This window comes from Anolis sagrei, chromosome 1, assembly GCF_037176765.1.
Source record: "Anolis sagrei isolate rAnoSag1 chromosome 1, rAnoSag1.mat, whole genome shotgun sequence".
NCBI classification, from domain to species: domain Eukaryota; kingdom Metazoa; phylum Chordata; class Lepidosauria; order Squamata; family Dactyloidae; genus Anolis; species Anolis sagrei.
This window is the reverse complement of record NC_090021.1, coordinates 230,756,445-230,779,784: the sequence shown is the minus strand read 5'-3', so window position 1 is coordinate 230,779,784 and position 23,340 is coordinate 230,756,445. Positions and strand designations below refer to the sequence as shown.

General features: G+C 45.5%; 1 protein-coding gene across 3 annotated transcripts in view; it reads right to left on the bottom strand.

Moving 5' to 3' along the window:
- Nucleotides 1-23,340, bottom strand: part of SPEG (striated muscle enriched protein kinase) — a 148,172-nt gene that overhangs the window by 3,972 nt on the left and 120,860 nt on the right. For all 3 annotated transcript variants that reach the window (XM_067460842.1, XM_060772894.2, XM_060772903.2), the window contains exons 26-40: nucleotides 23,163-23,189; nucleotides 22,258-22,410; nucleotides 20,637-20,679; nucleotides 20,468-20,536; nucleotides 15,861-18,087; nucleotides 14,836-14,991; nucleotides 13,896-14,012; nucleotides 12,902-13,069; nucleotides 12,663-12,785; nucleotides 11,053-11,217; nucleotides 9,603-10,326; nucleotides 8,323-8,562; nucleotides 1,034-1,257; nucleotides 588-663; nucleotides 139-288 (exon numbers count right to left, since the gene is read on the bottom strand). In XM_067460842.1, the coding sequence (XP_067316943.1) occupies nucleotides 139-288; nucleotides 588-663; nucleotides 1,034-1,257; nucleotides 8,323-8,562; nucleotides 9,603-10,326; nucleotides 11,053-11,217; nucleotides 12,663-12,785; nucleotides 12,902-13,069; nucleotides 13,896-14,012; nucleotides 14,836-14,991; nucleotides 15,861-18,087; nucleotides 20,468-20,536; nucleotides 20,637-20,679; nucleotides 22,258-22,410; nucleotides 23,163-23,189 (4,662 nt within the window). The remainder of the gene's footprint in view (nucleotides 1-138; nucleotides 289-587; nucleotides 664-1,033; nucleotides 1,258-8,322; nucleotides 8,563-9,602; nucleotides 10,327-11,052; nucleotides 11,218-12,662; nucleotides 12,786-12,901; nucleotides 13,070-13,895; nucleotides 14,013-14,835; nucleotides 14,992-15,860; nucleotides 18,088-20,467; nucleotides 20,537-20,636; nucleotides 20,680-22,257; nucleotides 22,411-23,162; nucleotides 23,190-23,340) is intronic.

Sequence of the window (23,340 nt, the reverse complement as noted above, 5' to 3'; positions counted from 1 at the left end):
CTTCATGTGAGATTTGCCTTGAGGATCCACAAATTCTGGTGAGTCAAAGGCTCTTTGGAAATGACAGCTTTTCTTGGCCTGCACCAGTGCATACAGATATTCTGTTCTTAAGATTTCCTTTCTCTGCCATTCACTCACCATGGATGGGCACAGAGTACTTTGCGGATGAAGAGTGCAGCACTTTGGGAGACATTGGGGTATAGTTTGAAGGCATCATAACGGGCTGCCAAAATTCGGCTTTCAGCCTCTAAGGGATCCGCTTCAAGGAAAGGTGAGCGACCACTGAGCCTGGTGGACAAAGTTGAATATATAGTGAGGTGAGAAGATGACGGACGCATAAGATATATCCTTTGCCTATCAATCCAGTTCTTCAAACCATGAAGTATCAAGGAGCAATTCTGTGGGAACTACTCTTATTTAGCAAAGAATATGTAAGATATGATCCTGGAGGCACTTGTCTAGCTACTCTTGTACTGTCAGTGGACATGAGTCAGAAAGAGATCTGATTGCACCCATCTAATCTCACTTCCTCCTTGTGCCCTTCTGCTTTCCCATTTCCACTAGTTTCCTACTCCAATCATACTTACATGATGTATGTAAGCACTCCCACACCCCAGATGTCAGCCGCTGAGCCAATGGGATCTCCCTTCACCATTTCAGGAGCTGCAAAAAAAGGAGAAAATCATCTCTTTCCCTCAAAAAATGGCAAAACCCAGAACTCAGAAAGGGCTTTGCTCGTTATGCTGGAAAATCCCATTGGTTGCAATTGGCTAGTTCTCATTAGCTCTGTGGTGAAGATGCTACCAAATCTCTATGAGGCCTAACCTGGATAGACATGGTGGGGAAAAACCTTGCCCACTTTCTTCCTTCTCTGTTTGTAGGTTCACAAGAATACATCTTGAACCCATTAGCTGTGTATATGCAGTAGCCTATGTAGGTTCATTTCATGCTATATCTATTTCACATTTGTCTGGCACACAGTATCTCCATCGTCCCCCTAGCCAATTATACGGCATGTCATGCATATACTCACCCATGTACTCCAGCGTGCCAACCCGACGCCCTAGTTGGCGCAACACCAATGGATTGTAAGTCTGGGCACTGCCAAAGTCAATTATTTTTATGGAATTTGGGGTGGAGACAATGATGTTATCAGGCTTCAGGTCAAGGTGGATAATGCGCCGTCCATGCAAATAATCCAGCCCTTGGAAGATCTGTATTACATATCCTACCACATCATCCTCTGAGTATCGGAACCTGTAGGCACAGACATACAATTAAGAGGATAAGGGAATCCTAAGAAGCTCTGTCTGGGCCTAGATTGATACACCTGAAGTTAAGCCACAACAAAGTATCATCAGTTGCAGAGAGACACCCTGGAGGTCTGGTCTGGGCACACAGTGAAGCCATATAATTGTTTGGCCATAGCCTCATATGGTTTCTCAGATATATATATATATATATATATATATATATATATATATATAACTAGTCTTTCCCTTAAGCTGCTCTGTGTTCTGCTCCGTTCATTAACTATCTGCCTGCAGTTGAAGAATGCTTAAGGAAGATGTCTAGTTTGTGACCCAGGCTGAGGAATTCAGGAGGACACATAAAACAAAATACATTATACACAAGCTTCATTGAAATGCTTCAACTTCAACAACAAACCCCTCAGCTTATAGTCATAAGGCCTGGTTACTAATCTGGAATTTGAATATTTAAAACAGCCAGGCTTTAAGGGAACTGCCTTATACTCTAGGCCAGTGGTTCTCAACCTGTGGGTCTCCAGATGTTTTGGCCTTCAACTCCCAGAAATCCTAACAGCTGGTAAACTGGCTGGGATTGTAGGCCAAAACACCTGGGGATCCACAGGTTGAGAACCACTGATCTAGGAGTACAAGACTCTGGAACCCAGTAAATTCATAGCTTGAAAAAAATCTTCTTCTGTGTTATAATCCACAGAATACCACAATCTGCATGGACACTGGGATTTCACAGAGCTGTAATCCATAAAGTACAGCATTTATACTCTTAGACCAATACTGTTTTTGTAACGTAAGCTAATAAATTCTGCATTTTGTCCTTCCTCTTTATTGTGTCATTAAATATGACCCTTAGTACATTACAATTCCATTCATTTATGGCATGAGTGGCAATTTATCTTTCCAAAGAGAGATGCAAAATTCACCACAAAAGGTCAAAGGCCTGGTCTCAAATATAGTCAAAATTAAATTGTAAAATAGCAGCACACTGGTGCCCTTCCTTTTGGAACCACAATATTTTGATCAATTGGGGGTGGCAGGACCAAAAATGGAGGTGGTAAAACTATTTCACCATATACACTTAAGTATAAGCCAAAATTTTCAGCCCTTTTTAAGGCTGAAAAAGTCCCCCTCGGCTTATGCTCAAGGTTATTTATTATTTTACTTTATTTTTATTACATTTTATTACATTTATTATTTTATTTTTATTACATTTATTATTTTACTTTTTATTGTTACATTTACAGTAGTTTAATCTATTATTATTTTTATTACATTTATTATTTTACTCTCTATTATTATTGGAAGGATACATAAGCACATTACATTGAAGAAGGTTAGAATAATAGTTTAATCAGAGTTGGACAGTCTTATCTTAAATTACAGTTTTATATACATATTCAAAATCATGTAATCTCCTGATGCCTCAATTAATCTAATTTTATTGGTATCTATTTTTATTTTGAAATTCACCAGTAGCTGCTGCATTTCCCATCCTTAGCTTATACTTTCCAGTTTTTAGTGGTAAAATCAGGTGCCTCGGCTTTTATTCGGGTCAGCTTATACTCAAGTATATACAGGATTTGCTTTTTCCTTCCACTGTGCCATTCTGTTCATTGGTGGTACATCTAAAGTCCTAAAGACTTCCGGTTAAGATGGCGACTTGCTAACAGCTAACCTCCCGTCCGGGTAAGGCGATTGCTCTTAATCCGAGCTTAATCTGCTCCATCCACCCCTATTCTGTACTCCTGTCATCGGTTCCTGAACCGGCTTCTCCCCAGGACCCCGGAGGGGGTCTTGAGGGGAGCTGAGTAGGAAAACCAGGGAGGAAAGAAGAAGGGAGTAGAAGGAGGTAGAGCGAAGGCCGCTACTACCGATACGGCCTAGCACGCTCCCTCCCAGCCTGCTTGCTCGGTCTAGCCTGGCCTGGAACATCTAACCGCCAGCTCGCCAATTACCATCCGTTGTGACGATTACCGGAGGGAGGTCGGGGCGGCCGCCCTTGGAGTTCGGCAGTATACGCCGTGCTGCCTGTGTTGTTGTGCTTCGGTCCCGTCCCGCGGCTTGAGCTGGTCGGAGCGGGTTGTGGAACTGCCGAGGGACTGCCGAGCCGGAGAGAGTTGCTGGGGCTGCTGGCTGTCGCTTCGAGCGCTGCGGCACCAGCGACTTGGCCGTTTTGCATTATCCATCTGCACCCACGGCGTGATCCGGCCCTGATTTCCACCTGAACCCTCAGCCTGCGTCCCCAGCGTGACTCCGTTCCCCGCTCCCCGGACGTCGTGCCGATCCCTCCGCGTCAAGCTGGGACTCCTCGGCACTCGGAGGTGTGATTCTTCCACGATACCAACTGAGACAGGCCTCGCATTCCAACTCGCCCGAGGTCTGGAGGCGTCCCGGCTGGTTCTCCCGCGCGCTGATATCGCTGGGGCAAGCTCAGCTGGGTGAGCCAGCGGTGACTCGGCGCCTTCCGGGGAGAGCCTGACCAACGCCGCGTGGTGACTCAGCGTTTTCAAGATCTTTTGCGGCGATCGTGTTCTTCTAGCCTGCAACGCTCCTAACCAGCATCACTGACTTCACGGTTGTTAGGCTGACTCCTGAGCGGTTGGAACTATATATATTGCTACATAACTGCTGTTACATGTTTTGTGATCAACCGCCATTACTGTAACGCCATCCACCGCGTTACTGCCTCCATTTCCGGAATTATCCAGCTCATCAGCAGTTCCGGTGGCCATCCTAGCGATCCGTCACTCTATTGCAAGGCCCTCGGTCATCCGACCCTGACACTGATGGTGGGAGGGGGAGGAGAGAGACCAACTGGGCTTTACACCCACCAATAGGACTGAGGACTATTCAATCAATTTGCACACTTGCACATTTATTGCGCTAGTAAATTATTATCTGAGCCAACGCTGAATTCTCTGCCAACTGCCAGCACTTTATATGAGCCAACGCTATTAAGTCTTCCAACCACCAGCACCTTATTGATCTATTGCTGCCATATTTTCCAACTGTTAGCACTTTATAGGGGCCAACTGCTGCTAAGTTATATAACGATCAGCACTTTAACCAACATCTTGCACTTTACCCTGTATAACTAAGGCTATTAAGTGACCACCATAGCAATCCAGTTTCTGATAACGCGTTATTGTATGCACCTTAACAGTTCTTATGCACCTTAACAGCTTCAGACTAAATTTTTAGCACTTTAAGACCTAGCAATTTAAAATCTACTGCTACTTGAAGCCTAACATCCTACCTCAACCCTGTATCAACTCTGTTCCCCAATGTCAGCATTCCTCCCTTGGGTTCTGCTTACTGTGTTACTGGTGGACTGGGAGGACAATAGAGGGTGGAACAGGTGGGGGGACTCTGGAATTAGCATTCCAGGAATAGGAAAGAATTGGACTGAGACTGAGTGGCAAAAGCAAATAACCTGGTATAAATCATGGGATGAAATTCTGAACTCCAAGTGCAATATGGCAGAAGAAGGGCATTCCACTGGCCGGGGGGCCCCCATAGAGTCCGTGGCGGGGAGGGGGAGATACGGGAAAGGGAGACCATTAATTCGGCTAATTCGGCCCAGAAATAGTAAAAATCTAACAACCCAAATTCGGCCTAGGGAAAGAAGGAAAAAAAACTTAATCACCTGTAATCGGTCTCCTGACTTGGTAAGTGGGTGTACCCAGGTTGGCAGTCCCTCTGGGTTGAAGATGGTGCTGTTGAATGCCAGATCTGTCAACGGCAAAACATCTGTCATCCACGATTTAATCTTGGATGAGCGGGCAGATCTGGCGTGCATTACGGAGACCTGGCTGGATGAAGCTGGAGGAGTTAATTTGACCCAGCTTTGTCCACCAGGATTCTCCGTACAGTACCAGTCGAGACCTGGAGGGCGGGGAGGCGGAGTTGCGGTGGTCTACAAAAATTCTATCCCTCTGACCAGAGGCCCCATCCACAGTCAACCAACTTCGAGTGTGTCCACCTGAGGGTGGGCGACCGGGACAGAATAGGGATTCTGTTAGTGTACCGCCCACCTCGCTGCACTACGGTCTCCCTACCTGAGCTAGCGGGGGTGGTCTCGAGCCTGGCATTGGAGTCTCAACGGCTTCTTGTGCTGGGGGACTTCAATGTACATGCCGAGACTACCCTAGGAGGAGCGGCTCAGGACTTCATGTCATCCATGGCAACCATGGGGCTGTCCCAACAAATATCTGGCCCCACCCACTGTGCGGGACACACATTAGATTTGGTTTTCTGTCAGGGATGGGAGCAAGGTGGCGGTGTCGAGGAGCTATCCACCTCTCCGTTGCCATGGACCGACCACTATCTGGTCAGATTTAGACTCACCACACCTTCCAACCTCTGCAGAGGTGGGGGACCCATTAAGAAGGTCCGCCCCAAGAGGCTTATGGATCCGAGTGGATTCCTGACGGCTCTTGGGGATTTTCCTGCTACCTCGGTTGGTGATCCTGTTGAAGCCCTGGTGTCTCTCTGGAATGGGGAGATGACTAGGGCCATAAACACGATTGCTCCGGAACGTCCCCTCTCAAGTAGCCGAGCTAAACCAGCGCCTTGGTTCAACGAGGAGCTGGCAGCAATGAAGCGAAGGAAGAGGAGACTAGAGCGCGTGTGGCGTTCGGACCCGAGCGAGTTAAATCGAACACGGTTTATTGCCCACTTAAGGGCATACGCCGTGGCAATAAAGGCGGCAAAGAAAGCTTTCTTTGCGGCCAATATTGCGTCCGCAAAGAACCGTCCGGCGGAGCTGTTTCGAGTTGTCAGAGGGCTATTGAACCCCACCATTCCGGATGGGAACCCTGACAACTCGACGGCCCGCTGCGAAGCATTTGCTCGGTTCTTTGCGGACAAAGTCGCTTTGATCCGCTCTGACCTGGATACCACGTTAACGGCAGTCTCTGAGGATGTAACACGAGCATCTGCTTGTCCTATTTTGATGGATTCATTTCAATTGGTGAAACCCGAGGATGTGGACAAGATACTTGGAGGAATGAGAGCTACCACATGCATCCTAGACCCCTGCCCATCCTGGCTTCTAAAGGAGGCCAGAGGGGGATTGGCCGAGTGGGTGGAGGTGGTGGTTAATGCCTCCCTTCGGGAAGGCAATATTCCAGCCAGCTTAAAACAAGCTGTCATAAAACCGCTGTTGAAAAAACCATCACTAGACCCCACTCAATTCGTCAACTATCGGCCTGTTTCCAATCTTCCCTTTTTGAGCAAAGTCCTGGAACGTGTGGTGGCCTCACAACTCCAGGTATTCTTGGTAGACACGGATTATCTGGATCCGGCACAGTCTGGCTTTAGGCCGGGACATGGTACCGAGACAGCCCTGGTCGCCTTAGTGGATGATCTCCGCAGGGAGCTCGACAGGGGGAGTGTGTCCCTGTTGGTCCTGCTGGATCTCTCAGCGGCCTTCGATACCGTCGACCACGGTATCCTTCTGGGACGCCTCGCGGGAATGGGCCTTGGTGGCACTGTTTTACAGTGGCTCAGGTCCTTCCTAGAGGATCGTACCCAGAAGGTGTTGATGGGGGACAGCTGCTCGTCCCCACAACCATTGTCTTGTGGGGTCCCGCAGGGCTCAATACTGTCCCCCATGTTGTTTAACATCTACATGAAGCCGTTGGGAGAGATCATCCGGAGTTTCGGGGTGCGGTGTTATCTGTACGCAGATGACGTCCAACTCTGTCACTCCTTTCCACCTACTTCTAAGGAGGCTGTTCAGGTCCTGAACCGGTGCTTGGCTGCTGTGTCGGACTGGATGAGGGTGAACAAATTGAAGTTGAATCCAGACAAGACAGAGGCACTCCTGGTCAGTCGAAAGGCCGAACGGGGCATAGGGTTACAGCCTGTGTTGGACGGGGTTACACTCCCCCTGAAGACGCAGGTTCGCAGCTTGGGTGTGACCCTGGATTCATCGCTGAGCCTGGAGCCCCAGGTCTCAGCGGTGGCCAGGGGAGCATTTGCACAGCTCCGGCTCGTGCGCCAGCTGCGCCCGTACCTCGGGAAGTCGGACTTGGCCACGGTAGTCCACGCTCTGGTCACATCCCGTATAGATTACTGCAACGCGCTCTACGTGGGGCTGCCCTTGAAGACTGCCCAGAAGCTCCAGATGGTCCAGCGCTCGGCAGCCAGGTTGCTAACAGGAGCAGCTCTCAGGGAGCACACCACTCCTCTGTTGAGCCAGCTCCACTGGCTGCCAATTCCCTACCGGGCACAATTCAAGGTGCTGGCACTAGCCTACAAAGCCCTAAACGGTTCCGGCCCCACCTACCTCTCCGAACGCATCTCCTCCTACGAACCGACACGGACATTAAGATCGTCCGGGGAGGCCCTACTCTCGGTTCCGCCTGCATCGCAGGCGCGGCTGGCGGGAACGAGAGATAGGGCCTTCTCGGTGGTGGCCCCTCGGTTATGGAATGCCCTACCAAGCGACATCAGACAGGCCCCTTCACTGCTGGCATTTAGGAAGAAGCTCAAAACCTGGCTTTTTGAGCAAGCGTTTGGCTAATCAGCGCAATTGCACACAGAATGACGGTAAACTGAACATAGGAACGGCGTAAGGATATGAGACTGGATCTAGTTTGAGATCGAGGCATTGTATGAATGTTGTGTGTTTGCTGTTGTGTATGCTATGTTTTAATTGTTATTGTGTGGTAATTAATTCTGTGTAAACCGCATTGAGTCACCTAATATAGGTTGAGAAACGCGGTATAGAAATAAAGCAAATAAATAAATAAATAAAGTCCTATTAATCATACAGAGGCTTAAATACTCAAATTAATCTGAACTGATCAGCATGAAGTATCAACTTTGGAAAAGCTTTTTGTGGAAAGACAGAGGCAGACTGTAGTGGAAGCAAAGCCAAAACTTTGGATATCTTTTATAACCCTAGGCTAAAGCTAAACTACTGCTTTTTTCTTTAAAGCTGGCTTTGCTCAGACTTTATTTCCCAAACTGCCATTGCTTCATCCCTGCTTGTCTTAGACATAGAAGCCCAATGCACCTGGGCTCCATCCCATCCCTTCCCCCAACAAACCTTTCAACCAAGTGGTAGAGGATTTCCTTCCCAGTGCAGTTTTCAGCTATCAACACCAGATATCGAGGTGTGATGTAGGCTTCATGTAGTGCCATGATATGCTCGTGATGCAGCCCCTTCAGGATCTCATATTCCTGCAAGACACTCTGCTTGCCTTCTGTATCATAGGGCACAATCTTGGCCATAAAACGCTTGCCTGTGGCATTCTCCTTACACTCCCGGATCACTCCAAATCGCCCCCTGGAAATACACACATGAAACATGTTCAATGCACATTCAGATACTTCCTAGGTCTGCCCAATAATATCTGAGGCATCTTTCCCCACCAAAATACAAGACAATACAATGAACAGAGACACCAATGATGCAGAACTGAGTGGTCCAAATTATCCATGAAGCTTGTCTTATCAATGGCTGTTTATATGTCATCTTCATTTCTTATGGCAAAAGAAACAGGATATTTCTTTCTGACTTCCTATTGTAATGATGGAAATGTGTAATATTCACATTTAGAAACAGTTTCTGCACCACAATTCAAAAGGAAAAAAAGATACTTGTGCTTGGGATATTTCAAAAAAGCACCTCCTGGATTATTAGCACTTCTTGTTCCTCCCACAAGCTGTAATATCCAAAACTGTTTTTCAGTTCTAAGGTTCTGGGCATGGCAGATAGCCTGGAAGACTTTGGGCATGGACACTGGAATAGTGAAGACTAAATGTAGCTTCTAGGATGCATTCTACCTTTTATTACCCTGATGTAATTAGAAAGTTTAACCTCCTGCAGCTTGACTGGAGGAAGTGGATGTTACTCAATACTTACAGCTGTCATGCAGTAAACACTGTTACGTTAATTGAGTAGGCTGGTATTGAGTGACTACAGACCACAAGCTTTTATTATGGCCGGAACCCATTAAGGTCTGTTCTGTCCAACAATATTAGAAACAGAATACCCATTATTCCAGGGGTCCTCAGACTAAGGCCTGGAGGCCGGATACAGCCCTTTCAAATTATAATCTGGCCCTCCAACAGTTTGAGGGACTGTGACCTGGCCCTCTGTTTAAAAAGTTTCAGGACCCTGCACTATTCCATGGCGATTTACATTCTGATGAAAAGCTTCTATCCCTGGCATCTCCAGCCATAAAATGTTTATGGTCAGAGCTGGGAAATATCTCTTCCTGTTTATCGAGAGAAACACTCTTCCCTGAGACAGGTAATAATGGGGTAGACTACCCCTAACTAAGGAGATAGCAACTTCCTGTGTTCAAAGGACAGAAACCTTACCTTGCTTTCTCATCTAAGAAGGTGTAGGGTTTTTGAGGGACACCTTGGCGCAAGGAGGAGTCATCTTTGGCAGCTGAGGATAGTCTGCTCTGGGCAGTACTACCAGTGTCCCTGCCAGGGGTAACACTCCGGCTCAAGAAGCGTGGTTGAGAAGGCACCTCTTCCATGCTTGGGGTGACTGGAGGACTGGGTCCACCTTCTGGGGTGGTGGGAACTCTTGTTGGGATTGAGACGAAAGAGGTGGCCACATATGGGACAGCTCTTGGAGAGACAGTTACTGGTGAGTCTGCCATTGGAACTGGTGATGCAGGAGAGATAGGAGAGAACTTGGAAGTGGGAGAGCTGGCAGGGGATGTTGGAGCAGGTGAGAGGGTGGAGATGGATGACCCACTGTGGGTACTGAGGGAAGATGCTGTCCTGGAAGGCTTTGATGTTGGCTCAGAGGAGGCTGGACCCTCAGGTGCAGGGGTGTCCTTGTTGGATGGAACCAGGGCTGTGATTGGGAGCTTTGCTTTCCCTTCGCTGGCCTGAGTCACTGGTGGGGCAGGTGACCCCTGTACTCCCACAGGCAACCCTGCCCCCTTCTGCTTCCTGGGAGGGGTGGCCGGAAGAGGACCAGTGTTTTTCAGCTCTGTCTGGGGAGACTGGTTCAAAAGGGCCTGCGAGGATTTGGTAGAAGTGAGTTTCTCTGGTGCAGTTGTACTCTTTTTGGCAGCTTTGGGTTCTAAATGTAAAGAAAAGAGTATAAGTTAGATACAAAGAAGGAGGGGGAGGAAGAGAAGAGGAGGACCCATAGGTCTGCTTCACTACTAAAACCCACAATAAATCTGTAGGGGAGTCCTTTGAGAGTATAAGACTGGGAATCAAAATTATGGCAGGCCCAGATGAAGAATGAACAGCACCCCTTGCTTCCATACTGGATGCATCGTGGTGGTAACAGCATGGGCTTGGCAGCCAGATTTTGGAACATGTGCCCTGACTTGACTATATAACAAGTACATTACTACAGATAACTGGCCCATATTATGACCTATATTGAACAGAACCAATTATTATCAATATATTTTACTTCCATCTCCTTCCAAGCTCCCCCCCCCCCCCATTTTTGTGTCATATATTTTAAACCAGTAATACTCAAACTGGTATTTTGTAGACTAGTGTTGGTCCCTGAGGTATTGGTACCTGATGAGATTCAAAGAAAGAAACAAACAACCCAGCCAGTGGGCATAAATATGGTACTGGTATTTAGTACAGTGGGTAGTGTTGGTGTGGAGAAAATTGCCATTCTCCCACATCAGATAACTTAAGATGCACTATTTTAGATTGTAAACTGGGGGAGTGTTTACCTGATGAATAAACAAGGGCTCTGAATGCATGGAGGTTGAGCTGAAAAGCTGGCTAAAACTGTTTCAAATAAATTTAAAAGGAAGGAAGTCTGTATTCTTTTTACCTGCACTTTCAATTAACACCTTCCCTGAGGGATTGCTGTAAGGACCTTGTCCGGCCTTGTTGACACAGGCAACGCGGAACTTGATGCTGCTCCCCACTGGCAGATCCTTTGCGTTGAAGTAGCAATCAGCGATGCCGAAGCTGACTACTTTCCACTCATGCTCTCCTGGGGAGGAACACGGAGATATCAGCTGCTGGAGTGACTCTTTCAGAGACAGAGCGACCTAGTACTATGTGGGGCATGCATAATATTATAGATTAAAATTGTTCTCTTCTGCCTTTCAACCTCTTGGAGATCCCCAAGGTGACTTGACAACTGAACCAATATACATTCTTTAATGCAATCAAGGCTAAATGAACAAAGAAACAAGCTAAAAATCAGGAGCCATATATTAAAATTACATAAAGCAGGAAAAAAACTCAAGCAAGCCAAAGGGACAGTTATACAAGTAAGAAGAAACACCTTGAAAATGCCCATAAAGAGAGGAGCAGTTGGATCTCCTAAGGCAGGGAATTCAACCACAAGTGGAATAAAGTAATTCTTAGAGGGATCTGATATCTTGCTCCCAAGTCATTTAAGACTTTAATACACAGCAGTTGTGCTTCGAATGATTGGCAATACAGTATCTTTTTTTTCATGTCTGAAGCGACTTGAGAATCTGCAAGTCACTTCTGGTATGAAAGAATTGGCCGTCTGCAAGGACATTGCCCAGGGGACACCCAGATGATTGATGTTTTACCATGCTGTGGGAGGCTTCATGTCCCCACATGAAAAGCTAGAGCTCAACAGGCAGCTTACCCCGCTCCCTGGATTCAAACTGCCTTGCTGGCACAAGGGTTTAACTCATTGTGCCACCAGGGGCTCCAGTACTATACTGGAAATATATGTTTGCAACTGGAAACACCACACACATCCTTGGCTGCCACATCTTACACTTAACCTCAACTGTGAAATCTCAGCTGCAAATCTCAGCTCCATATGGCCATGTCATCATTGAATGCAACAGCTCCTTTGTAGGAGCTTATGAAAATGGGAAGTGATAAAGCAGGAATCCAATTTGAGCAAGGCCTTGGGGAATCCTCATCCTTTCACATGGATGAGGACCGTTGGACATCAACCCGAGTTTTGGGCTGCATCCATTGGATTGTATATAACATAGTGAGGTGGTGAAAGAAGGCTAGGAAGGGACACTTTCTTGTCTCCATTCACCATTAGCTATTCAGGAACAAGCAGCCAGTCAAAGGCAGTGGGATTGGACAGGTGACAATTGGTGCACTGTAAGTTCAAAAGAAAAAAACTTACTTCTGCCTGTAAAATCATAGGGAGAAGGCCAACACTGTATAGTGTTTTGAGCATTAGCAATTACTCTGGAGAACAGGATTCAAATCCCTGCTCAGCCACAGAGTTCCACTGGGTGACCTTGGAAAAGTCACACTCTCTGAGTAAATCTTTCTAGGAAAACTTGCAATAAGTTTGCCTTAGGATTACCACAAGATGGAAACAACTTGATAGCACACAACAAAACAACAAGATCACGGGGTACATATGATGCTACAAATGGTCTGTCCACAAAGAACCTGGGAATATGTGGGACACCAATATCTACATACCATCTGTCTTGCATTCCAGTGTGTATGTGCAAGATGCCTGGCTATCCGCTGGCCTCCAGAGGACCAGAACGGTGTTCCTATACTTCTGGGGGATTTCTGGAGTGCCTGGTCTCCCAGGAAGCCCTGTTCCGAGTAAGTATGAAAATGAGAAGTTAATTCAAAAGATGTAGCAGAGAAAGGGCCTCACATGTTTATGTTGGGAAGGAGTTAGTCCTAGGAGGTACTCTATGTTTTCTTACGTGCCACAGCAATGGTGCAGGAACTGGTGGCAGTACCCAGGGCATTTGTAGCATTGCATTCATATAAGCCCGCATCTTTCCTGGAAACTTTGGAGATGGTGAGCAGCTGGCGGCCATCCTTGCATGCTACAATGTTGAGAACTCCTTCTGATATCAATGCATGTTTATCTGTGGAAGACAGGAGTACTGATCTAGCATAGAAAGCCTATCAATATTGCACAATGCCTTTCATCATTCCTTTCTAGCTCTATTGCTTCTCCTCTCCAACCTGGTACCAAAATTTCTAGAATATCTCCCTTTCCAGATGAAACTAAGATGTCCAAATTCCAAAGGAGTTCTGGTATATACCTGGGCTCCAGTAAAGGGAGCCATTTTGGGTAACAACTAGTTAAGGGAATAGGATTTGTGTCACACCAAAATGGTGGTAGCACAATTCATTATACCTACATTTTAGTCTTAGAACAACAAAAACAACAAAAACAAATACAACAACAATTTTTATTTATATTCCGTTTTATCTCCCTGGAGGAACTAGGAGCAGATTACAGTACACATATAAGGCAAACATTCAATGCCTTTTACTCAAACAACATCATTACACAGGCTTCTCCCTTTTTCATTTACCCTCTAAATGAAAGCTTTCAGAGCACTACAAAGTTTGATTGACTCCCAATATTTTTAAGGCTGAAACTGCCTTGGGTGACATCCAGTCACTGAAATTTGGCAGCAGAACAGTTGGACCAATGGGGGATTGCTAAGTGGATGGAAAACTTGTGTTGCTGATACTGGTTGTTAACCGCTCTGAGTCACCTGATGGCTGAGAAGAGCGGTATACAAGTAAAGTAAATAAATAATAAAATAAATAAAAGATAGTTAAGCTCTGTATATAGTAAGGCAAGTTAGGTAGGAATTAGGATACTCTTTCCTGATATTGGGAGCTGGTTCTTTATTTGGAACCCAGCCATAACATAGTCTCTCTACGTGCATAACCTACCTTTCATCCACAAAATACGAGGGGCAGGGCTGGCTGCGGGAAGGCAGCAAAGTTGCACTGCATCTCCTTCCAGCAATACCTGGTCCTTCAATTTTATGTGGAAAACTGGAGGGAAGTCTGGGGATGAAGAAAAGGATAAGAGGAATAAATTAGAGGATGCTATGATGGACCATCTGCTTGGTAGTAAAAAAGTGGGCAGGAATATTATCCTTTATAGGAAAAGGTATTCCCTATATTACAGACCCCCTAGTGGCGCAGTGGGTTAAACCACTGGGCTGCTGAACTTGCCAAAAGGTTGGTGGTTTGAATCCAGGGAGTGGGGTGAGGTCCCACTGTTAGCCCCAGTTTCTGCCACCCTAGCAGTTCAAAAACATGTAAATGTGAGTAGATCAATAGGTACTGCTTCGGAAGGAAGGTAAGGCATTCCATGCAGTCATGCCGGCTACATGAACTTGGAGGTGTTACGGACAACGCCAACTCTTCAGCTTAGAAATGGAGATGAGCGCACCCCCCCCCCCCCCGAGTCAGACACAACTAGACTTAATGTCAGGGGAAACCTTTACCTTTACTATACCCTATATTAAAGAACCTATTCTGGAGAGCTACATGATAGATCTTGCCAACCAGACACTGTTGGTCTTCAGATTGGATAGGACTTTGGGAAGGGGTTGATAAGGAGTCAGCAGAGGGCCAAATTTCAACCCCCCCCCCCCTCCATGGGCCAGACCCTGCCCCCAGCACTACAGTGTTGCATGAGGAAAAGGGATGGAGAGGACACCTCAAGTTTCATCTTTTAGTATTGCATTTCCCTAGAGTGCTGCAGTCAAATTAGTTGGGCAGTTATATCTTCCTACACAGATGAATACGAGAGGGCAACACATATTTCCTGGGACCATCCTGCTGGACTGAACTCATTTCAAAGCAGTGCAAGAAGGCATACCTGACTCGCTGAGGACATAGGGCTGACTCACAATGACGACACCTTCTCCTCTCAGACTGGCAGGAATGTTGGGCTGTGATGCAACCTTGTCTTTCTTGGCTCGGGACAAGCTCCAGCGTTCCCAGCGAGAACTTCGTCGATGAACATCACCAGAAACTGTGGAGACAACTTATATGATTGGGCCTTACCCCAAACAACTAAATTCTGGGAAACTGGACACAGAGGGTCTGTTGCTTGGCATAGTGCATGCATGAATTATTCACTGTTGCCATGCAATCTCCTATCACAGCCATATTTTCATGCTCTCTATAGCTTTCCCATTTTGTTCTCACTTCTTCAGTCTTTGTTGGAATGGTAATTAGATTGTATGTGACTCTCTAGACATTTAGACCCATAATGTTTATGGTAAATTTCTGTTTGTTTGTTTTGTATTTGTTCACGCACACTCTTTTCCTGGATTACATTGCCATTTCTTGTTCTCTGGGGTCTCGTTTACTCTCACGCCTCTTTCTCCCTCTCTCCCTGCCTCTCCTCCATGAAGCATGTGTGATAAGAGCTCTCTCTGGGTGACATGTGTCAATTCTCTTGATACCATACAGTAGTCTTTTTACCTTTTAGCAAGAAGAAGAATCTGTGTTTATTATGGCCATTTTTTTCTGAATAAAACTACCTTAAATGCCTTATGAAGAATACTAAATTTTATTTCTTGTCTCCACTAGATATTGAGTGGATTGGTAAGCTGTTCAATTTTTGGTCTAATGCTTCAGATGCTCTGCTTAAGAGACCCGCCATAATAACCTCTGAAGAATGCATAAACATCTGACTTATATACTATACTCTTTTATGAAACCGCACAACACCACATAAATTATTGAATTCATATACTTTTAAGGGAATATCTATGCCCACATATACAAACAAACAAACCTGTTGCCAAAACAAATAAGGAAGGGAATAACTCTCATCCTCCTTATATCTTAGTCCCACCCACCATTTCCCAAATTTTGTTATGGATCTTGGCTCACCATTGCCTGTGGATGTCTCAGACTGGAAGGACTCTGTGGAGGGGACATTAGCAGACTGGGCTGCCAGCTGGTTCTGTGGGATGCCCACCTGGCGTAGGCTTTCACCCTCAGAAGTTGCACGGCGCAGTTGAGAAAGGAAAGGGGCTCTTTTCTCAGGTTGTCTGATATTGTCACCAGTAGTGGCCGTATGGTCTTCATCAGAGTGTTGCTGTGACTGGCTGCGAAGGTGGGTGGAGAGGCGCCCCATGGTGTTGCCAATCTTTTTGCGTACAGCCATAACTGGTGACTCACCGGAGCCAGGCTCTGATTTCTGGCTGTCTGAATCCTTTTTGTCCTTGGAAGCCAAACCCCATGAAAATCGCCGACCTTGGGCAGCTCCTCCTGTTTCATCCTCCTTGGCCTTCCTCCTCTCAGTGGGGGGTGTGCGGCGAAGTCGCATTGACATTCTGCGGATGAAACCGCCTTCCTTCTCCACCTCATGCAGGTCCTGCACTGAATGTGCCCGTCGAGATATCCCAGCCTTGGACAGCTCTAGAGGGGCACCTGCTGGACTTGGTCGATATATGGAATCCTCCCTCCCCAGAGGCCCAGTCAGATGCCTCTCCTCAGACCTGGAAAGCAGCTTACGTCCCCTGCTGAGGGAACCTTCCCTCCCTCTTTTGAACTTGGCCTCAAACACTTCTTCAGAATCAATATCCTGGATGTGCTCAGAACTGGAAGAGTGAACTGTGGTGGTAGGTTCTTTGCCAGGCTTCTGTGCTGCTATCTTGGGATCGGCTGCAGTTTGCGATTGTGTTTCAGCTGCTGAGATCTGAGGCATACTTTCTGAGGCAGTGATAGAAGGCTCTGTTGCATCCCTCTGAGGGACTTGGGCTGATTCACCAGCCAGGGAAAGCATGACGTCAGCATAGGCAGAACGCTTGGGTGCTGAGCTACCAGAGTCAGGTGAAGTTGGCATGAGTTGTTTTGACCCCCTTGAGGAGCCTATGGCTTTTGCAACTTGTGAGGTGGCAGGTTTGGCCAATCTGGTCACCAGCTTGTCTTCAGATCCTCTTGGGCCAGGTTTCCTGATGCTAGACCTGGTGATGGGCTTTGTTCCTGCATCTAGCTCAGGGGTGGAGGGCTTGGAGGGGACCTCCTGTGGGGTGTGTGGAGTGTGAGGCCTTGAGTCATTCAGAGCTGAAAGGGAAGGTGTCTCCCTTAATCTTTGACCTTGTGCCAGTGGGATTTCTAGGGGTTCTCCAGAGCGTCGATGCAAGATGACAGGTTCCCCATCACCCTGGCTGAAAGAGCTGCTCTTTTGAAGGAGGCGCCCCTCAGGGGGAAGGTGATAGGGAGCTGTCTCACTGGAAGCTGCTCGCACCATCTTATGTCCAGGGGACAGCTGCTTCTCCAGGCGGGGAGGTCTCAACACCTTCTTCTCGAGGCCAAGAGTTTCCAGCAAGGGTCCCCGCAGACCACTCAATTTGCCATCCACAGGGCTGCCCCGTAGCAAGCGCTGACGCATGACCTCTAGGCGCTGGGTATATTCCTCTTCAGGTAACACTCCTTTTCGATGGTACAGTGTACCTGGGCTAGGGCTACGACGAGGCAACTCCATGGAGGCTGCCTTGGTCAGGCTTTTTTGGAAGGGGTGTTCAGCCTCATCTGAGGGGAGGTTCAGCAAGAGGGCGCTGTCTGCAGAGCTCCCACGACGCAGCTCCCCCTTGCGTGAGGCCCTTTCAGAAACTCCCGGGGAGTCCAAGCTAGATCCTTTCTTCAGAGCTCTCCTTTTTTCTGGCCTTTTCTGAGCCTCACGATGAGCTTCCTCATCAGAAGAGCCAGGCTCCTCAAACTCTGTGGAACGCTTTCGTGGCAATATGCCCTTCTGCCTCCTAACTCCCGGCTCCCCTTCTTCCTTCTTCTTGTGATTCACTGAGGTCCCTTGCCCCTCTTCCTGCCACTCCATGGACATGCCCTCCTCATCCACTGGAGCTCCGTTTGGACCCGTGGGCTCATCATCGGTTGGGATCTCAGTGAGAGACATGCGGGAACCAGAAAATTCAGGCTGATGGGGCATAGGAATGTAGGGCAACTCTTCGGGGTCATCAGAATCTGAAGAGGAGGACAGCACTGATGTTGCCTTGAGAAGGCGCGGCACAGCAATAGACAAGTGGCTGGATGTGTCCTCTAGAAGCTCAGGAATTGAGCGCGGCACCATGTTGCACTTGTAGCTAATCTGAGAGCGCTGGAGAGTAAAAGTATATGGCAAGAGATTAAGAAAGTATTCTCATCCCACTCATACCTTCCATCATAGTGTATTTAGTTTTGCCTACCCAATGACTCTTCCTTGCTCAGTGAAAGTGTCCAGCAGCAAGAGTAACAAACTTTCCCGTACCATTTAACAGGAGCAAGATAACAACAGCATTCCTGTGTCCAAATAACCTCTGGAAAAAACTGGTAATTCCCATTCACAATGAAAGAAAGACTGTCCTTCTCCTTGACAGTTTTTTCTACATTAATTTTTTTTAAAGATTATCCACAAGAATTTTTTCAACTGCTGTGACAAAATAGTTCTTTTCCATTTGTTAGGTATGTTATAGCTTAACTTAACTAGGTCGAGCTTTAGCACAGCAGGTGAACCACTAGCTGCAATCAATCTTGCCAATTGAAAGATTGGCAGTTCGAAGCCTATATCTACTGAGTACCTATATCTACTCACAACTGTTTTCAATCTGCTAGGTTGGCAGTGAGCTGGGCTGAAGGTCGGGCGCTCACCCCCGACCCAGGCTTTGAACTTTATTTATTTATCGTGTCAGTGCAACCAGTTGATTATATTACATTTTTTTTTGTGCTTTGCTCTGTTAGAAATGTAATATAAGCAACTGGTTGCACTGACACGATAAATAAATAAAGTTTGAAGCCTGGGTTGGGGGTGAGCGCCCAACCTTCAGCCCAGCTCACTGCCCACCTAGCAGATTGAAAACAGTTGTAAGTAGATATAGGTACTGCTTAAGCGGGGAGGTATTTTAATGGCACCATATAGAAATACCAGAAAATGCCTGTGATCAAAAGAGGAGGAAGCCTGTGAATAGGGCTCTTCGACATGGAGGATGGAGTGACAGCAGAAGATGGGGAGTGCTTATATACCTCTATCTGTACTGTTGTCTGTCCTGTCTACATATAACGGTATTGAATGTTTGCTGTATATGTATTCTGTGATCTGCCCTGACTCCCCTTCGTGGTGAGAAGGGCAGAATATAAATACTGTAAATAAATAAATGAACTAGTCAAGAAATATCTGCAAGGCACATCCCCTTTCTTCCTGCCCCTTCAACTCAACTAGGATTCTGTGTGATCATAGAAAAAAAATTGACTGCTAAGACAGACACAGAAGAAGGGGCTAGGAAGAAACCAAGACAGAGAGTACACACTCACAGAATCACAGTAGTGGAGAATTGGAAGAGAGCCCACAGGACATCTACCCAACCCCCTGTCAATATATGTATTTATGGGTAGAGCATCTCTGAGAGGTGGAACATAACTTCTGTTTTTTTTTGTTTTTTGTTTTTGTTTTTTTAAAAAATGGGAGTTTAAAAATACAAAGGGCCGTGTAAGTGTTTCTATGGAGTTTCTACATATGCTCAAGTGGAATATTTGCAGATAATGAACAAAAAAATTACCGAATGCTATCCAACATAAAACCCAACTAAATTAAACATGAAGCCTTGGCATTTCTCACTGCACAGAGAAAAGGTTCCTTTATGGAGGAATAACTAAATAGGGTAATTGAGAAAGGATAAGTGAAGGAACAGAAATAATAACAACATTTTATATAAGACTTGTACAGATACAAAAGGAACCTCCAGGTTTTATTTCCTAATTTATCCCTGACTTCTGCCCATCCCATATCCTTTTGCCAGCACCATTTGCTAATATTCTTCCAACAGCGGCCCGCTTAACCTAGACTAAGACCTCTTGTGGCGTCCAAACAACCAGGTTTGCTTATATTCCCAAATCCTTCCCCATGCTAAATCAGGAGACTTTTCAATTACACCTAGAAATATTATCACTTTGGGCTGTAATTCCCAAAACTCCCCAGTCATGTTGTCTGAAGGATTCTGGGAGATGTATCTTCATCCACAAAAGGAATAAATTGGAGCTCTGTACTCCAGCCTACTGGTCTAAACATCTCTTCACCACTTCTTCTCCTAATGAACCACCACTACCCATTTGTGTCTTCCTCCTTGGCTGTAAATGCTGTCAATATAGAAAATTCCTCATTCCTTGACTCTGGCACAGATTTAAATGGCACAGAGAAAGAGACTAGTGTTGCATGCAGAAACGCGCAATAGCATATTTGCCACTTTGTCCTATTAAAGGTATCACTTTCAACCCTTAAACCTACTCATTCCTGTGTGAGGACTGTCAAGAACAATTTTCAACCATAAGTAACAGGTAAGCATATGTGTACTAGTGAGTTAGAAATGACCAAGCTTCTGATGTGCATTTGTGGAAATAGTTTAAGTTCACCTTCCCACCCACTTTTATGAAATTCTCAACCCACTGCCACTTCAACAGCCGCTAAGGAGTGTCCTGTGTCTTATTGCTATAAGAATCATATTTACCTGCCATTTCCTACGAGATATGAAGAGCTTGAGATGATCCGTACTGATACTCTTCCCTTTTGCCAGGGTCTGAAACGAAGGACAAATGGAGGCAAAGTCAGGCAATTGAAAAGAGCTGCTAGTATGAACCTCACTGTTCTTTCTAAGTCGAGTTCAACATTGGATTCACCTTGAACCAGGGATGCTCCAGAGTCTGCTCTGCATTGGGCCTCCTATTTAAAAAAGAGAGAGATGAGAGTCAAAATATATGGAAATAAATAAATACTAGATAAATGATATATTGCTACTGTAGTGTACAAGAAAGTCAGGGTGAATATATAAGGCAAGAATGAGGAACTATTGGGGGTTTATTTATTTTGTATCATAAGCATTGCATAAATTAGAAGGAGAACAAGTGGCTAAATATCTTGTCTGTAGCTTTCAACAATTCTCCCCCTGTACATGATGCAGGACACTGTGGACAAGCATACAGATGCGGAGTTGTCTGTTCTGCTCCACAGTCGCACAAGGGTTAAAGACTACATTATCCTTCCAGCAAACTTGGTAATCTGCATTTTGCCCCCAATTCCCCCGAAGGTGTGGGGGTCTAAATTGTTGTATTTTTTTGCCCACCTGTGACAATGTATGCTCTGCAGAGGCCTTTTTTCCAACAGGAAATGACCTGTATCAATTTATAGGTCATTTTCAGTAGAAGAAAAAGTTCTCTCCTGGAACTATATTGGCTGGGATGACGATAATATGGAGACATTGTCCCTGAAGCCCCAAAGGGGCCAAAATGTTTCTGGAACAGGGAAGGTCCTAGAAACCACAAAGGCAGCCCTAGGATGCCCAGCTTCAGCCTTCCTCCGCCTATTTTGGACTTCACCTTGCACAATTCTTAAGATAAGGCACAGGCCAACTTCGGCCCTCCTCCAGCAGTTGGGAGCCTCTCCCCCCAGCACTAACTGCTGCTCTGGGACCAGAGTGAAGAGAGGGGGCCAGGAAGACAGTTCCACCTTGTCTTCTGCACTGTGCTAATAATATAATATAAAATAATATATTGAAGATACATATAATATTGATAATATTATAATGTAATATAATATAATAATACTACTAATAATATGATTTTATAATTATATATTTTATATTACATGTAATATTACAGTATAATGGTATAGTACAATATAGGAATATATAATACTAATATTGTGCTATGTTAATAATATAATATATTGTATTTACATATTACTTATAAGCTGCTTTGAGTCCCCTTCAGGGTGAGAAGGGGATAAATAAATAAATAAACAAACAAACAGGATTTCACTGTCCCACTTCTGACATAGAGTGATCATATTATTTCTATGTATGTTTCTTTGTTCTCAACCTCATTCTGTCCTTCTCCCGGGTTTTTTCTGCCCCTCTGGCCATGGGGCTTTCCCCTTCTGTCTCACTGGAGGGAGATCAAAGCTTCTTTTCTGTCTCTGTTCATTACGTGGTGCAGGAGAGAGTTGGAGCCCTCTTTGTTTCTTTATTTACAAACTTTGGAGCTTCACATTTGAAAACAACCCATAACAGTGGTAATAAAACATACAATAAACATCAAGCCACATTAAATTGTATCCTTCTATGATATAGGTAGCAGATTGGATTATGCAAAGAAGACTTGTAAAATAATGGTGATTTTTAAAATAGGCATAAAGCTGGTGCAGCATGCTAAATTTCAGATTGAGTTGAAGGTTTTGTGGACCTGCACATAAAAGCCTCAATCCCTCCCTGAAAGAGGACCCTAAAAAGACCCCATTACTCACAGGCGATCATTCACTAACACTTTGATGACAAAGCCTTTTGCCTCTCTTGTCAATCCTGTGAACATACTCTCCTCAAAAGCCACATTGTAGTTGCGGATATTCATGAGTGTTGTCTTGTCATTCTCACCCACAAATGGGGAGATCCCTGTGAGACTGAGAGAAAGAAAATAATAAGCAAATCCTTTGCAGGTAGTCAAAGTGCATGCTTGGGATAAACTCCGAAGGACACCTAAGCCCACCCAACATATAGGCAAATAGTTTTGGTGTAATTGGTGAAATGTATTGGGATAGGTTTTCAAGGGTCCTCACCCCCATTTAGTAGAGTCTCAGAAAGCAGAATGAGGCATTATGTCAGTGCATAGAGGGGTGGGATTATCAAACCTCGAACAAGTTTCTTTACGGACTATGATTGGTCATCACTGTATTCCAAAAATGTAATTTTCCCCATGCTCCAAGAATTATCATTTTAATGTACAAGAAAATACTTGCTCTTGTGCATTTGTGCCACCAGTTCATTGAGTATGATGGAGATGCATGAAAAATAATAATAATAATAATAATAATAATAATAATAATAATAGGCGACTAAAAGGAAGGAGGAAGTCCTGACAGCAATTCATCATAGAGGATAGAGCAACAGCATTCCCTGGACTTGAGGCCAACCTTTCATGGCACCAAAAACAGCTGGACACTGAGTCGAAACAAAAGCCACCTCCTTCTGTTCTGTCTGTGCATTGTCTATACAAAGCGGCATAGGATGTTTGCTGTGTATATGTACTGTGATCCGCCCTGATTCCCCTTTGGGGTGAAAAGGGCAGAATATAAATAAAGTGTTATTATTAGATGCATGAAGTATGAGAAAAACTTGTATGGCCCTAGCTCAATTCCCTGGATTTGAGGCTTACCATAGATATGTGATGACTCCCAGTGGCCTGTAAAAAGAAAACAGACATATTTGCTCCGGGTCTCTTCGATACCCAACACAGAAGTGAAAAAAAATGTATCACAATAAGGTCCACTGTGGCAAACGAGAAGAACACTTTTGGTTGATGTTCAATGTCTTTAAAAGAGAATGGCAGAAAC